The sequence below is a fragment of the Zonotrichia leucophrys genome, chromosome 14, assembly GCF_028769735.1.
Source record: "Zonotrichia leucophrys gambelii isolate GWCS_2022_RI chromosome 14, RI_Zleu_2.0, whole genome shotgun sequence".
Lineage (NCBI taxonomy): Eukaryota > Metazoa > Chordata > Aves > Passeriformes > Passerellidae > Zonotrichia > Zonotrichia leucophrys.
This window is the reverse complement of record NC_088184.1, coordinates 3,322,332-3,340,048: the sequence shown is the minus strand read 5'-3', so window position 1 is coordinate 3,340,048 and position 17,717 is coordinate 3,322,332. Positions and strand designations below refer to the sequence as shown.

The window sequence follows — 17,717 nt, the reverse complement described above, 5'->3', positions numbered from 1 at the left end:
CCTCCTCTTTCCTCCTTTCCAGCCTCTGTTGAAGCCATGTAATGTGCCAGGGAGTGAAGCAGAGTTACCCCATCCAGCAGAGCTGCACAGACCTGCACAGAGCTGCTGGCAGCAATTACCTGGCACTCCCTGCAGCTGCACCTCCCTAACAATCTTTGTGCCTCTTTGGCACTCTGCAGGAGGAGTTTCACAGCAGCCTCCACTCACTGCCCACCATGGCTGGCTCAGAAAAGGCTCCCTGGCTGCCAGGGGAAGCTCCTCAGATGTGGAACAGGGAGTGAACCTGGGGGAAACCTGAGCAAAATGGCACCAGAGCTCATCTGCCTCTTCCTGTGCACTCTGAGTGCTCCAAGTCTCTCAGGTAAATCACTGAAAGATCTTCACTGGCCCAGTCAGGAGACAGAGAGGCTGTGAGTAACAAACTCCTCTTTCCCTTTGTTCAAGATACCTCAACAGCACTTAAATCAAATAAGTACAAGGTCAGGCAATCTTGAATTTTAATTCTTTTTCTAAAATGAATATCATTCTGTTCTGAAGGTCATTTCTGAACTCTAGAGGGAAATTTCAGTTTGAAGGAATTTAACTAATGCTGTATTTGTCTCTGCTCTTTTGCTGCTCTGTGAGAAGATGAACTCTCAATTCTTTCAATGCTCATCACTCTGAGCACAGGGATGCATGGTCAGAGAGGAAGGATATAAAGTGCTAATTAATAGCTCAAATCACTTCTCTGAGGAGAAGTGAATCACTTGAAGTGAATCACTCTTCTCTGAGGAGAAGAATGACTTGAAGGAGACATCTCTGAGGTCTCCTTCACCCTGGAAGGAGGCTGTGCAACTGGGAATCTGCTTCTCCAAGGAAATGCTCCACACCAGACCCACCTCAGAGGAGCTTGGTCTCAATCTCCTGACTGCATTCCAGTGTTTGCAATCTCAGTCCTCTGCAAAGCAAACATGGCTTGCCAGTGTGCTTGGGTTTTCCCTGGTCCACGTTTCCTCAATGTGCCATTTTAGGTTATGTCAACAACATTCTGGTTGTCTTGTGCTTCATTTTTTTCCTTCTGCCTCAGAAAAAAAATCATTTTACAGCTGCCTCACTATTTGTAGCTCTTAGATGCTCAGACAGAACCAGGGACAGCATCAAGTGGTTTCTGCTGGGAAAGTTCATTCTGTGCAATAGGGAAGATTATGACAACTATATTTTATAAGATGACAGAGCTAGACAATGGTTCTTTAAGGAAATGTGTGGTTGTTTTTACTGTATTTTTGCTTAGGCTTGGCTACCTGAGGCTGTTCCAGGCAGGAGCACTGCTGCCTGTGTGGGTGGTGAGTGCCAGCCTCACACTGTGACAGAGAGTGGGAGGGAAGCTGGGATAACTTACACCCTGTCTGCCATCCTCATGGCCTCGGCCTGACATACAAAAATTCACATCCCAGTCTCCTTTCTGAGCAGAGAACATTTATTTGTGCAATGCTGATGCCCCAAGCTGCCCTGTGGCTGTGCAGAGCAGACTCCAGGGCAGCATTCACTGTGTTCCTGTCCAGCCCAGGAGTTGGGGTTTGATTCTGGGGACACCAAAAGCCAAGGGGGATGTTCCAGGGTCTTGCCTTTTGCTGTGAGTTTGGTTAATCAGCAGATGAGGGAGGGATGGCCCCAGAGCCTGCAGGTTGGGGTTCTAGCCAAAGAGATTTTAGCATAATTTATCCTCCTTGTGGAAATTGCTATTTCTAGGACTTAGAGATGTGTGGGTTTCATTTTCAACATTTAGCCAAAAAACAAATGCCTTTCTCTTCTCAGGATGTTATAGACACAATTTTCTTGTTACCAGTGTTGAGAATTCAGAATTCCCTTGTCAGATTCCCCTTGACTGATATTTCTCCAAATGGAGAGTCAGACCATGCTCCAAGACAAAAAAAAGCTGGTGGCATTGTTGTTCTCCAGATTAGCAAAAGGAGATTAAACAATACAATGACTGGAAGTTAAAAAGCCAATGCTTATTACCACAACAGGAAGGATTTCTCAGCCTTATGTATAAAATTTTAAGGGATTTGCCAGGTAAAGCACTCCTGAACACTGTACAGCACCAAGTCTGAGCTTGCTGTTTCTTCTTGTGTTTGTTGAACCCCTGAAAGGAGATATTATTACAAATAAAGAGGTAATTGTATTAATATTTTTACACTGATCACATACACTTAGCAGTAAGTAGTGGTGATAGCAGTGATGAAGTAACAGCAAGTAATGAGGAAACATTATATTGTTCTGTATTCACAGAGCAACAAGGATATTAAAATATATCCCAGAGAAAAGAAACTTTATCAAGGTTTATTTAAGGTATTTAAACTGAAATGTAAGACAGACACATGTACTAGACTTGACCATGGTTTTTTTTTTTTTAATTGTAATTCTCTAATGCAAAAAGGATAAAAATACTAAATTAAAAGGGCCATCCCATTCTAAATGGAAATGTATTCTTTGAGTAACAAATTAAATAGAATATACTGCTGATAGGGTAGGAGACAAAAATGCTCTTTACAGAGAAAATATCATTTCTTTGGCATGACTGGAGACATTAGGGTGAGAGGCAAAACCCTGGCTTGAATGAGTGTAGTTTGGCTTTTCCTGTGAGGCTGCTGGTGGATCCAAAACCAGATGGAAATGTGGCAGCCCTGGGCTCTCAGCCCTCTGGGTCCTGCCTGTGCTCTCTCTCCAGTTCTCTCCTGCTTTGGATGGTCATTGTTTCCTTTTCCTTCAAAATGAACAAACCAGAGCTGATGGATTAATTCAGCATTCAAACACTTCACTGTTTGTACTCAGTGCTGTTTATATAACCCAGAATTGTCTTTCCTCCCACTGTTAAATTTGTGTTTGTTACAATTGCTTTGTGGGCTGTTGCAACAGATGGGTGGGAGAAACCATGAATATCATTTGCTTGGCTATGACACAGGATTATGTCTAGATCAAGAGTACTCTGGAAAAGCATGAACTCTCCTCCAAACTGTAATTTTCAGCATATAATGCCAAACAGAAACTGAAATCAGTGAACTGCTTTTATCTCTATAAAATAGAGATAAATTATATGTGCCTCTGCACATATATTGTCATTGGATACAGAGTTTTTCCTAGTGAAAGCAGGAAAGAATTTCTGTATGAACTTTTTATAATTTCCGTGTTTTCCTAATTTCTGTATGAGCTTTTGTGGTTCAGCTGAAGTGAGGTGGCAATTCACTGCCAGTAGAAAACTCACTGGTTTTGACAAGAAAAAAGTGCCCTAAGCCAAGCATAGCCAGGAAATGAAGATTGGTCTCAGCAGACAGGAAATAACCCTTGGGCCATTACAGGATTGATAGTGCAATTCAGAATTCTCTGCTTTTAAAATGGGTTTCTAGATAGTTTAATAATATAAGGTTTAGTACTATCGAATGCAAAAAAAAAATTTATATCAAAAATGTCCTAAAGCCAAGAGTTGAAAAAATAGGAAAACCTTCAGTGCAGCTCACCCCTGCTCATACCTGGAGCTCCATTGTGTCTCTGAGTCCTGGGGAGATCCAATGTTTGTTCATGGAAATGAAATCTGGTATGGAATTCACACCCTCAGGTATGCCAAATACCAAAATTAACATGGGAACCAAACACAGGGAAAAGTAGCAAGAAATCTGAATGTTGAGCAGCATGGAGAGAACAAGAGACCAAATGGGTGGTTATGCTTTGCTTTCCAATTTTGTTCATCCTGTGATTCTGCTGCAGTGTGAAGGTCATTAAAAACTTTGCTTTTTTCATTTTTTAAATACTAAAAGTGCCTTGACTACAGTGCTCTGAGTGTATGGAATCTCAGCCTACCAGAACTGCTGATGTGGCAGAGAGTGACCCTTCTGTGTGCTAAAGGACAAGGAAGAAAATTTCTCATCCCAGAGAAAATCTGAATTTTATTTGAAAGAGCAGCTGAGCATTGTGTCAATAATGTATGACTTGTGCCAAAGAATCATAAGAGAGTTGGCATAACTGTTCCCCACATCATTAGTGATTTTATAAAGATATGATAAAGGAAATTAGACAGCTATTGTTCCAGTGCTTTAAAAAACATTGCTCATGGACTTGTCAGCCTGGTTTGATCCTGGGTAGAACTGACAATTAATGGTTAACTTTGTAAACATGGCTCAGAAGAAAACACCCTTTTTAGTGGCAGTTAAAGACTATTGGATGACAAACTTGGTTAAGTGAGACAAATTTAATAAAAAAAATAATCTTTAAGTAACACATTGTGATAGCACAGTTCTCACTGTCATATTTTCTGAAAAATCCTTTAGCCAGGATTTTTTTCCTGGGAAGCTGAGAAGCATCAGAGAAAAGGAAAACAATTCTTATCTCATTTGCTTCTCCTGTGTTGTGCTCACATGTGGAATGTGTTTGGAGATTGTTTACCCACAGGTGATTGTTCCATTGCATTCTGCTGTGAGTTGTTTTCACTTTGGCCAATCAGGGCCAAGCTGTGTTGGGACTCTGGAAAGAGTCAGGAGTTTCCATTATTATCTTTTTAGCATTCTGCAAGTATCCTTTCTGTATTCTTTAGTACAGTTTAGTATAGCATTCTTTAATATTATATAGTATTATAAAATAATAAATTAGCCTTCTGAGAACATGGAGTCAGAGTCATCATTCCTGCTTTCATTGGGACATTCCCTGCTAATACAATAAAGGAGCTGTCCCAGAGCTGGGATCTCCCTCAGCAGCAAATCCAGCCTGAAAAGGAGCAGCACATTTGGAACCATGGTTTCTTTATAGCAGTTTATGGAGTGCAGCAGAGCCAAGTCTGTTATTTGACTTCATCAAACCCAACTGGAGGGCTTGGCCTTCTCCTCCCCCCACAAAAACTGTGGAGGGAAAGCTCTGCTGAGGTCACTGTTGGACTGCAGCTCTCAGCCTGGCATGGGCAGCATTCATCAGCTTCAGCCAGGCAAGAAATTCTCTGTCCTAAACCAGAACTGACCCAATATTAAAAACTCCTCCAACTTTGGAAGTTATTCACTACTTCATGAGGGAGTAGTCCTCACTCACACAGAGGTCTTGGTCAATTTGTTTTAGTGATACAATGAAAAACAGAAATAAGGCAAAGGAGCACTTTTAGCTGAGCTGCTCCATCCTTTCTTCTTCTCTGTAAAATACTTCAAACGCTGAAGTGACTGTAGTGAAATGAAGCGTGTGCATCTCTGATGCAAAACAGTGTTTTGCACTATTCTTCTAAGCTTCTCCCACCCCCCCCCTCCCCAACAGTAAATTCTTTTTTTTTTCCTTTCTTTTGCTGGGATTTTAGGAGGAGATGCTTTGTTGCCAGCACCTCAGAGTATCTCCATTCTTTCAACCAACATGAAGCACTTCTTAACTTGGAGTCCTGTGATCGTCCAGGGAGAAACTGTGAGATACTCCGTTGAGTTTCAAGGGTAACTACTCAATTTTTTATTCTTTTTGCTTTTTGACCATTGTTCATATCAACTTTAGGTTCTAAATTTTTGGGTGTCCAGTTCATATTCAGTTCACAAGCCTAAGAGAAGTTTAGCACTGTTAATGAGAAAGGAAAAATTCCTTTTGTTCCAGTTCTGGAACAGTTTGCAAGTTGATAGATGCTGGAGTAATCCAAGGTGTGCATCAATTCCATATAAAAAAATCTGCCTCTATCCAAGAATTCAAAAGTTAAGAAGCTTTGCAACATTTTATTTAGAAGAGGGAGGAGAAAACATTAAGCTTTATTTGTTGTAAACATTTTAAACGTTTTGACACCACAGGAGGTTTCTGGTACATCTTGAGCTCTGACTTTTATTACAGTATGGCTTTGGGATTGGGGATTGTGGAAACCCAGGGCACTGGGAATATTTCTGTGTTTGCTCTGGGGTGCCCTGACCCCCAGGGCAGCACTGACTTTGACTTTTATTCATGGAGAAAGTTTCTTAGACTTCAAGATAGACTGGAATCCACAAAAGTGTGAAATAGATTATAGAGAACAGTGTATCACTTGGTGAGAAATTTAGATTTTGGGATTTTTAGTATGTTGTGGATGGAAGCAAGATGGAAGGCACAGGGTGTCATCCTGGGTTTCTTCTTCATGCTTCTTCTTTCTTCTTCTTCATGGGTTTGGGTGGCATTTTGTAATTGGGTGGAAAAGTTGGCATTGTGGGTTTTTGGGGATCAGTTATTGGGTTAAAAGGGAAAATAACTAGGTGTCAGTTCTTAATTGGATAGTTTAGTCTTAAAAGACCTTGTAACAAGAGATTGTTGGCCATTTTGTGCCTTCTAATGAAAAGCTGCCCAACTCACAGCAGTAAGACTGTTTTACTGATAAGAAATAATAAACACTTGAGTCTGAACAGAAATTACTCTCTCAAGTGCCTTCAATCCAGACCCAGAAAAACCAAGGACTGGCCCCCCCCACAGGGGATGATCAAGTCAAATGAGTGGGCAGGGCTTGATGCATCAACACTGTGTGGGCTGTCCCCACCTCCCACAGCACCGTGCTGCATTTGGCTCATGAACCAGCTCAGGGTGATTTTCTCCAGATAAGATCCTAAACACACCCACACTGCTTCCAGACACCTGTGGTGCTCCATTCCCAGTGCAGGTTTTACCTGGAAAGAACCCAGCAGCAGCTTTGGCTGCACAGATGGAGCTCATGTCAGACCGCTGCCTGTGTGCTTCCTCTCCTCCTCAGGGAATACGAGCGGGAATACGCCAACGGGAGCTGGATCCCCATCTCGGAGTGCTCCCTCACCACAGCCACCATCTGCAACCTCACCGAGGACATCTCAGCCTCCGTGGCCTACAAGCTGCGTGTCAGGGCAGAGCTCGGTGCCACCAGGTCACAGTGGGGCACCACCAAAGGCTTCTTCAACCGCGCCATGAGTGCGTCCTGCCTTCAATGGCATCTCCTGGGCTGTGTGCTCGGAGCTGGGGGTGCTCACAGCTGCGTGTTGAGGTGTGCTTAGAGCTGGAGGTGCTCACAGCTGGGTGTCAGGGTGTTCTCAGAGCTGGGTGTTGGGGTCTGCTCAGGTGCCTGTTTGTGCCCTTGAATGACATCTCCTGGGCTGCATTCTCAGAGCTGGGTGTTGAGGTGCTCTCAGGTGCCTTTCTGTGCCCAGAGCATGGCAGGCAGAGCACAGATATGCACAGAGCACACCCTGCTTCTCAGCTGCTCTCATTTGAGCTGGGGGTTTCCTTTCTCAGACAATGTTCTTGGGTATGAGTTCATCCTAGGCAGAGCCAAATTCATCTGGGATTGAATTTCAAGGATTTCAAAGATAAGCAAGATGACTGCAGGGATTTCCTTCCACAGGCTGGTCATTCTTACCCTTAAATTTAAAGGTTTCTTTTCAATCAGGCTTGCTGTCATTTAATCAAAGCCATGTATTCACCTCTAAGAGGTCCAGAAGGGAGCTTTTGATCCTAAGGGAGCTTTTGATCCTAAGGGAGCTTTTACTCTAGAAAACAGCCCTGCCATGCTCCATGTGCCTTGTGCTGTCCTGAAAACCCTACTCCATGGTTCCCTCTTCTCATGGTGTCAGATCTGTAAGGTAACCTCAGAAGAGAAGAGAAAACTGCGACCCACAGCATTAATTTCCTCCTAGCAATGCAGGATGTTTTCTCCACATCCTTCCAAGTCCTGCAAAGCCTGAGGCCCAGCTCAACCCAAGGATTAAAATGAGCATACTGTTTCCAGGATTTGTCTGGAATCATTTCCTCTGTTCTCTGCCATGTAGTCAACAAAAACTGTGGTGGGAAAGCTCTGCTGAGGTCACTGTTGGACTGCAGCTCTCAGCCTGGCATGGGTAGCATTCATCAGCTTCAGCCAGGCAAGAAATTCTCTGTCCTAAACCACAACTGACCCAATATTAAAAATTCCTCCAACTTTGGAAGTTATTCACTATTTCATGAGGAAGCAATTCTCATACAGAGGTCTTGGTCAAAGCAGCACCATCAGAAGTGCCACCTAAGCTGGTGACTGTGTCTCTTCATGTGGAAGCACAGTTTAGAGAGTGCTTTAGATAAAAAGTCCTTCACTTTTCCAGCAGCTGTGGAGGCACAGAGGCACAGGCCACACTGTCAGGCAGAGACAGGGCAAGGACACCCCTGGGACAGGAACAAAAGCAGCAGCTTCTCATGGTTCAGTGAAGTGTTTGGCAGCTTGGGCCTGTGTCTAAGGGACCCCAAAGCAACCTTCAGACTGAGCTGTGGCACTTCAGAGGCCACAGCTTGCACTGGGATTCTGTGTGAATGTGACAGATGTTTAAAAAAGAAAGAAAAGTCCCTGCAAGTTCTTGTCCTTATGCATTTTTCCTGCTCTGCTGTCACACCTCTTGGGAAGCCTGAGAGGAGCAAAGGGGTCCAAACCCAGCCCACAGGTCCTGTCAGGGGCTCACAGGCAGCCAGGGCAGCAGCACAGCCCCAGGGCCAAAGCCACAGGGGCAGAAGCACATTGAATAGGATAACTCATAGAAAACACTTTTTGAAAAGATCTTCCTAAAGCAAACAATTTAGTCAGTCTTCCTTCTTCATTTCCCATCATTCACAGAGTTAGTTGGTATCCAGTGTGCCAGCACAGAGCTAGATAGAAATGCTCCTGTTTGTTTGGCAGCTGCATCTTGCAATGTTCTTTTGTTTATACATTAGCACAATATTTGCTTTTAACCACCAAATGATAACAGTTTTTTGTTTTTTATTTTTAATTTTGAGATGTGGTGCTAAGGAGATTTTCACTTTTTTTAATTTTTTTCAGCTTTTCATTTAAAAGTACAAAGTAGATTTCCAGGCCTCCCATTTGTGGCACACTCATCATGTACATGCTTGGATTTTATGTTTTCATATTGCTCAGTATTAGTGGCAATTCACTGGATGTAAGAGCAAATTCTATTAAGAACATCTCTTCTATATGGCACCATGCATCACTCTCCTTCCTTTCTTGAAAGCAGAGAAGTTGAAATGTGTTTCAGCTACAGCAGAGGGGTAAAAAATGGCATAGATAAGTGTGAATAATGGCACAGATAAATAGTGCAAACATGATCTCTGTACTGCCTTGAACTTCCCAGTTCATAAATGTACAGTGCAGTTTCATCTCTGCTCAATTGATTCTCATTATTTCACTCACATTCCTCACAGCAGAATCCCAGACAAAACCAAGCTTTGAATATGAAAGTAAGCAGGAAGCAAATCGCCTCAAGATTCACTTGCATACATTTCCAAAACCTGAAGTCACAGCAGATCATCAGCCCAAGTCTGTCTAAAACCATGCAGACACTAAAAGAAAATCAGGATTCATGTGAATTACCCTGAGGCTCATCATGTTTTTTCCTTCACCTTTGAATAACTGCCAAAATTCCCATGAACAGCAGCGGTTTTCCAGCTCCTGTTCAGTGTGGCTGATCCTGCCCAGGAGCACAAGAGCTGCCCTGATCTGCTGTCCCAGCCTCGGTGGCCCAGCTGCTTCTGCTGCAGCTCTCATGGCACCCTCAGGCCAGGCAGCTCCTCCACTGCTGGAGGAGAAAACTCAAAGCCTTTCAAGTTCTGTGCAGCTCAGCTGCTGCCAAATTCCCATTTGCAATGCCAGCCATGGTATTCTCCTCCTCCTCCTGCTGGAAGTCTACTCCTGCATTTGAACCCACAGGGAGGAGGAGCAGAGAGGTTCCTGCCCTGCTGAAACTCCTCCTGCAGGTTGATGTTGTTCCAGAGGTGATGGCAGCCTCTGTCCCTCCTGTCTGGGCACAAGGGGATCTCAGGGCTGGCTCTGGGTGCTAATGGTGCTCTCTGTGTTGGCAGCATCCCTCACCCCACCCCAGCTGAGGGCCGTGGTGGACGGGCACCATTTGTTGGTGGAGCTGGCAGACATGGGGCCCTCCTTCCAGTTCCGGGTGCTCTACTGGAGGAAGGGCCAGGAGACCAGGGTGAGTTTAACCCTCATATTGTAGAAATAACTGAGCAGGGTGAGTTTTACCCTCAGGTTGCAGGAAATAACTGAGAGTTCCCTGAGGGATGCCCACAGAGCCTCTTTGCACATCCCAGTTCCTGCTGTGGGGCTGCAGGACCTGCCTGGAGTGGGTTGGTGCCACCTCACCCTGCACACACCAGGGGTTGCTGTGGGCTCCTCATGGAGGAGCTTGTCTGTTCTTTCCACATCTCCTTCTCTGGGAAAAGGAATCCCCTCAACACAGCTCAACTATTGTGGTATTTTCTGTGGTCGAAGGGAGGAAATGATGAATCTGACTGCATGTTCTTAGAAGGGTAATTTATTATTTTATTATCTATATTATATTAAATATTTTATAATTATAATTATATATTAATTATATTAATATTAATTATATTCTCTATTATAATTATATATTAATTATATTATATATAGTTATATATTAATTATATTAAAGAATGCTACACTAAAACTATTCTAAAGAATAGAGAAAAGACACTGACAGAAGGCTAAAAGATAATAATGAAAAACCCATGACTCTCTCCAGAGTCCCAACAGCTGGACAGTGATTGGTCATTAAGTTAAAACAATTCACATGATGGATAAACAATCTCCAACTACATTCAAAAGCAGCAAAACACAGGAGAAGCAAATCAGATAATTATTGTTTTCCTTTTTCTCTGAGGCTTCTCAACTTCTCATGAGAGAAATCCTGGCAAAGAGATTTTCCCAGAAAATATGACAGCGACAAACTATAGCTAGAAACCAGAAGTCAGGAACCAAAGGTGTTTGTGCTGACTTCTCCCTCTGAACTTCATCTGCTTTACACAGACTGGGATTAAGGTGTCACAGTGAGGTGCTGACAAACTTTCCTCAGTTTTCTGAGGCAGAAATTGCAGCATTAGTAGTCCTTGATGGATTTTGTTCCATTAATTTATCTGTTCTGGCTTTCAACCTGTGTAAATTTCTAGCTTGCACAGTTTCCTGCAATGAGCAATTCTGCACCTTGACTCTTGTGCAGTCTCAACCTTGATTTGGGGATGAGTGAGAGAAAAATTATTCCCCGTTCACTTTCCCTACCACTATATTAGCTTCATATTCTGTATCTTTCCAGGCCAAGGACTCCCAGACTCCTGAGCTGTTCCCTGTGGAAGCCCTCACAGCTATTTTTGTCTTTGCCAGGGTGTGGGCAGAGAGAAACCTGCAGAGTCCAAGGTGCAGGAACACTCTGTGTTAGCACCACAAAACAAAACAAGTCTTCCCTTGTCTCTCCAGCAATTGTAAATGTGAGCACTACAGAGCCAACAATCCCATGGAACCTGAACCCCAGGTTCCTGTTTCTGATGGAGGACAATGTGAAAATGTAGAAGAATTCTCATGAGCATAATTCCACATTTCTCAGGGTTGAATTGCATTTGTTGCTTTATTACCAGATCCTCCTGCTGTTCTTCACTGTTGTCTGTCATCTTTGCTATTGTGAAGTGGGTTTTTAGCACCACTAGCAGGTATCAGTTTTCATTATTCTTCCTGATCACCTCTGCTAATACTGAGTCCCCTCCATGACTTCCTGCCACTCTCAATTAGCAATTTACACACATACAAAAGTCTTTAGCTTATAAAGAGGAGCAGGAGCAGGACTGCCCACTGTGAGATCCAGCCAAATGAGATCATGGGCTTTCTGACACCTTAAAAACAATCAATAGGTTTGCATCTGATTGTCTTTTATTAATTAAATTTATTAATTTAACTTAATTATTTATTAAATCTTCTTCATTATGTGATCTTAATGACCTCAACATTAATTCCAAAAATTTCAGAATACTTTCTACCAACTGGACTGTCACAAACATTAATTTTACTGGTCAAGACAAGTCCTGTGCTGGGACTCTTATTATTTTTTTAAATTATTTTTACATTTGACATGTCTCATTTGATGTTTTTGCAAGAGATCACCCCAGGTACTCATAGACATGATTTTTCCTTGAAATATTTTCAAACTAATGGCCCTCCATATCATGTTTCTGTGGAGAAAGCTATTTTGATGGTGGGAAGGGCTTGCCCTGCCAGGAGAGCCCTCCTGGCTCGTTGGAGTTTTCCATATGTGCGGCGCTGGAGGCTGATCAGGCCTTCTGTGAGAACAGGTTTGCGTCTGCAGCACAGCAAGAGGAGCAGCTGGGGAGCTGTTAGCCATCCTCTCATGGCTGGGACACTGAAACAGCAAATTCATTTTGCCAGCAATGATTGCAGACCTATTTATGGCAATAAAGTAATGTACTGCTTGGTCACACTCTGTTTCAATTTGCTGCAGCGTGTCTCAGGTGCACACACCAAACTCACTGCCCCTCACTAACTGGTCCATCCCCTCTCCATGGCACAGCTCGCACACCCCTATCCCAGCACAGTGATGTTTTGGCATCCATCACCATGAAAAGCATCACCATCACACCCAGATAAAGCTCAGATCACTTGAGACCTCAGACATTTCCCTCCTAGCAGGGCGCCAGGCTCTGCTCTAGGGTTGTGGCCCAGTGTCATCATTCATCTCTGGCTTACAGCTCCTTCCTTCAGCCCTTCCTGCCCTTCCTGAGGTATGTGGGCTCATCCTGCACCCCACTGTGCTTTGCTGGCTGCTTTCATCCTCCTTTTGTCCTGCTCACACAGGCTCAGACATCCCCTGCTGCCCCCTCCTTTCCTCACTGGATGAGCATTGTGGTGATGCCAGATCATTTTTTGCATTTTCACTTTTCTATATCTCAGTATCCTTTACACTGAGTTTTGGAGCTCTGTAGCCCATTATTGCATTCCTAGCTGGTTTTCCCAGTGATTTTCCCCACCATATTCCAAAGCATCTAACCTACCTTGGTTCTTCTTAGAAACAAAGGCAAAAAAACAGCTCTTGGAGACACATTTTCACCAGTAAACTTCAGTTCCACCTGAGGGGAGAGGATTTAGAAGGGGCATGAACTTGGGGGAGGTGGAGGGGGGGAGTTGCATCAACACTTGTGCTCTTAATTGGTGCTTTTTTCAATGATGCTTTACTGAAGTTATAATTCTGTACTTATATATTTATACAGATTTACTGAAGTTATAATTCTGTATTCAACCTGTGGGGGGGGGGTGTGGACATTTTCCATACCTGCCCCTGGAGGCCTCCAATAAAGATCAACCTTTGTGTTACCTCCTGCACTAACACTATCTCAGAAGGGTGTGTTGTTTCATTCGCAGGCTCTTTGAGGCACCAATGCAGGGCAGCTCTCTGAGGGGAGATCCCTGCCCTGATGTTTGTGTTGTGGGGCTGTGGCAGGTGCAGCAGAAGGTGCTGAAGGAGGTGAGCTCCGTGGTTCACCTGGACACCATGGAGGCAGGAGCTGAGTACTGCGTGAAGGCCCAGACTCACGTCCAGGCCATCAACAGGAGCAGCAGCTTCAGCCCCACGCAGTGTGTGAGGGCTCAGGGTAAGAGCCAGCCCTCCCTCCTGCCCCCTGCCCAGCCCAAAGCTTGTGGGAAATCAATTTGAAGAGAATTTTAAAGTAAGTTTCTGAAATAGTTGGCTTCTGATTGTGATGGCGTGAATTATGACATCTGTATTGTCTCACCCTACACAGAAAACTTAAAAAATAGAAAAAATAAAATAAATAATAACAATTAAAGTACTTATTTTTTAAAATAATTAAAATACTAAAATTAAAGAATATTCTTAAAAGTAAAAATTAAAAATAAATAATATTATGATATTATTATAATAATAGTGTAAGTTATTTTAGTTATTATTTATACTTTATTTATATTTATATTTTATATTTATATTAATTATTAATTAATTATTATTTATTTATTAATTATTTATGAAAATCATATCATTTATTATATATTATATAATTAATTTATTATAGTATATAATAAATTCTTGTAAATAATGTTATAATGTTTTATATTATTACTATATTCTAATAAAATATTGTAATAATTATTCTAATAATATTATAATAAAAGTAATTTAAATGAATAAAAATAAATATTAATTAAAAATTTAAAATTCTATTATAAAATAATTTAGAAAATAAATAATAATAATAAAAATAGAATAAAAGTTTTTAAACACCTCTCAGTTACCCCATTTCCAAGTCAAGCAAAGCTTAATCCAAAAAATGCTTTTCCTTTTGTTTCCACCCCAATCTCCTGCCTGGTTTGCTGTGTTTGTTCCTTGGCAGAGGTACAACAGGCAGGATCAGCAGTGCAGCCCCCCAGGCTGGCACTGGGGTTGGCTGGGGAGGGATGTCCCCAGGGTGGGTGGCAGAGCAGCCACAAGGGCTCAGGCTGTGCAATGAGTGCCAGGCTGGCTGCAGTGAGTGCCTGCTCCCTGCAGGGTCTCTGGGAAGTTTTGCTGCTCTCTCATTTGCAGGTGACAAATCCATGTGGTTGGTTACTGCCCTCATCTCCTCTGCTGGCTTTGCTGTGGCAGTTTTGACCCTGCCTCTCCTTGCCTGGAAAATCAGTAAAATCTTCCAATACTCCTGCTGCCCTGCTGCTGTCCTGCCAGACACACTGGTAACTTTTTTTTTACTGTGTTTTATTGGTTTTTAGCATGCTGGGTATTCACAGGAGCATGGGGCAGTGAGAAAAAGCAGATTGCCAGGAAGCCTTACCCTTTCCAGTGTGAGGAGCTGAGCTGCAGGCATGCAGCAGCCCTGAACTGCCTTCACCCCCAACCCTGGGCAGGGAAGATGCTCCTGGTGCTTCTGGGGAAAGGGCTGGGGAGGCAGGGATGACCCTGCCTGAGCAGCTGCTCCCTGACCCCCCCAGCTGTGCCACTGTCAGCACTGCTGCACGTCCCTGCTACCCCTCTGAGCTTCTCAGCAGCCTGCCAAGGAGAAATCAACCAACAGCTCCTGGGGAAAATGTGACAATGGCCAGCTCAAGTGAGAATGCAGCTTAGCTGCTTCTGTGGCTGTGAGTTCTCTGGGCAGCTGTGGCAGGAAGGATGAGAGGAACACCTTGTGGGGAAAAGGAGCCATACTCAGCAGCCTGAGGGTGTTTGAGGGAGTGCATTTGTTTTCCAGAAGGAATCAGAGCCCCCCACCCAGCTGATCCTGCAGGGCAGGGAAGAAGCTGAGCACTGTGACCTGATGGTGGTTGTGATGCCCTCAGAAGAAGTTCTCCAGCTGTGGATTCAAAAAGCACTTTAGAGCAGCCCAGAAAACCAACAGCCCCTTTGTAGCATCTTCATCCATCCCATCAAAAGCAAGTAAAGGTGGCAGCTGCCAGTTCCTGTCCCTGTCCTTCATACCCTTAGGAGCAGACATGGGGTGACCCAGGTCCCCTTTTTCACCAGAGCAACACCTGGAGAGCCCAGGCCCTTTCTCCAAATCATTTCACACTCGGTGTTTTTACCTCAGTAAGAGCTTCTCATGTGGCTAAGCCAGCTGGAATGATCAGGGGGAAAAATCTAGACCCTGACGTGAGTTGATATTCTTTGAAAAAGGCATGAGGGGATGTGGCATCCCAATTTGTGCACGTGACAGGCACAGTGCTGGTGCCACCAAAACTTGCAGAGAGCACCATGAGGGATGCCCGGCTTTCAGGACTGCTGTGGGAAACAGCCAGATCTCTGAAGTGCTTGGAGGGAGCTCTGCAAGACCAGCAGAGCATCACTGACAGTACAGCTCCAGTATCACCCAGTTGGAGTGTCAAAAATGCAAAAGCTGTGTATTGTGGCATTCACATTCTCTGAAAAAATTCCTTCACCCAGGATTTTTCTCCTGGGAAGCTGAGAAGCATCAGAGAAAAGGAAAACAATTCTTATCTCATTTGCTTCTCCTGTGTTGTGCTCATGTGGAATGTGTTTGGAGATTGTTTACCCACAGGTGATTGTTCCATTGGATTCTGCTGGGAGTTGTTTTCACTCTTTGGCCAATCAGGGCCAAGCTGTGTCAGGACTCTGGAAAGAGTCAGGAGTTTTCATTATTGTCTTTTTAGCATTCAGGAAGTATCCTTTCTGTATTATTTAGTATAATATTCTTTAATATAATACAGTATAATAAAGTAATAAATTAGCCTTCTGAGAACATGGAGTCAGACTCATCATTCCTGTCTTTGTCAGGACATTCCCTGCAAGTATAATAGTGTATACATGAAGGAAAAACCAAGACCTTTAGGGATAAGAAAATTAGGGGTGAATTATTTAAATGAGAGAGGATTGGAGTTGAGAAAGATTGGGAAAGGCAGAGCAAGGTAGACTCCAGAAATAGTAAAAGAAATGGGAAAAGAGAAAAAAATATGTGTGAATAGTGGTCAGGATTTTCCAGGGTGCTTGCTGGTCATCCCTGTGGTTCAACATCATACCTGAAACAGGACAGGGATTATTTCACACCAGGCAGATGTGCTGCTGTGGTCAGGAGGGCCAGAGTGAGGGGCAAATGCAGTTCTTATCTTGGCAGACAGGAATATCAGGCTGGATTGATCAAGCATCACAGCACTGCCATTTAGTGACCATCCCAGGCCTGATAACACCATTATCCTCCAGGCATCTTGTCCTGAGGAAGGAAATTGCAAAAGACAAGAGAAATTCCTTCTAAATACAGATAAAATACATGAGTTGTGTATATTGCAATTATGGCTGTCACACTGGAAAAAAGTCACTTATCACCTGTAAAGCAGAGACATGAAAAGACATTGACCTGAGAAGCTTTTCTCAAAGGCTCTCCGTGGTTTTAATGAAATGCAAGACATCTCAAAGAGTGCACCTTTTCCAGTTCCATTCTTGCAGCCTTGTGTGAGGCCATGGGGTGGCAACAAAGCACCGTGGAAAGGCAGAAGTGGCTCAGGAGTGGTACCTGTGCTCTGCCCAGGCACTGTGAGCCCTGGCTCCTGGCCAGCCCCTCATTTTCCTCCTGCAGCCCACTGGTTTGGTGTTTTCCTGTCCCATTTGCTTCTTTCTGGACAATGTGGAGTGCAGAGCTTTGGTGTTGAACTTTAAGATTGATATTGCTGAATATTGAGCAAATTACAAGGTGAGAAAATCCATGCAAGTCTGGGCATTGAAGACTCTGTTCATTATTATTTTGTTGATAATTAGCTGGGAAATGCCTGGTTACAAGCACCCATGAGATGCTGGGCCCAGAGATGATTTGGGAGTGAAGAAGAAAAGAGCATTTCCATGGGCAGAAATGACCCAGCAGGTCTCACCCTCCCTAAACCAAACTGGAGCAGCAATGGGAGGCAGGCAGGGAGTGATGCTGGCATTGAGCTGCAGTGTTTGGGGAGCACAGGCAGCACAGAACTGCAGCTCCTTGCAGGGTCAAGGGTTCTTGGGCAAACATCCCTTTGCACAGCTTTGCCCACTGCTTGAATTGTCAGGGGCAGCTCCACATCACAGAAGTGATGGGGCTGGTTTAGAGAGCTCCTGTGCCTCACATTTATCTTTATTTTATACCCCATAGATTCAGGGAACTTCAGTGCCTTGATTTCTCAGTGCCTTGATTTCTAGACACCCCACAGAGGTCTAGAAATTTCCATGCAGGAAATGATCCTCTGGCTTGTCCATGCCATAGGTCCAAGAAGCCTCAGCAACTCCTCCTATCTCTGCCCCCTCACTGCTGCATTTTCAGAACCACAGAATCAGAATCTTCTGAGCTGGAAGGGACCTACAAGGACCAACAAACCCAACTGTTAAGTGAATGGCCCATATGGGAATCAAACCCACAATCTTGGCCCATATGGGGATCAAACCCACAATCTTGGCATTATCAGCACCATCCTCTAACCAGCCATGGAAGCA

General features: G+C 43.7%; 1 protein-coding gene across 1 annotated transcript; it reads left to right on the top strand.

The window, feature by feature from the left end:
• The first annotated feature begins 229 nt into the window (after positions 1-229).
• IL20RB (interleukin 20 receptor subunit beta) lies at positions 230-15,126 on the top strand. The gene is made up of 7 exons (XM_064726087.1): positions 230-361; positions 5,306-5,432; positions 6,695-6,885; positions 9,793-9,917; positions 13,245-13,395; positions 14,343-14,488; positions 15,001-15,126. Exons 1-7 carry the CDS (start codon positions 304-306, stop codon positions 15,124-15,126), a joined length of 924 nt encoding a protein of 307 aa, XP_064582157.1. The 5' UTR covers positions 230-303.
• Positions 15,127-17,717: the final 2,591 nt, after the last annotated feature.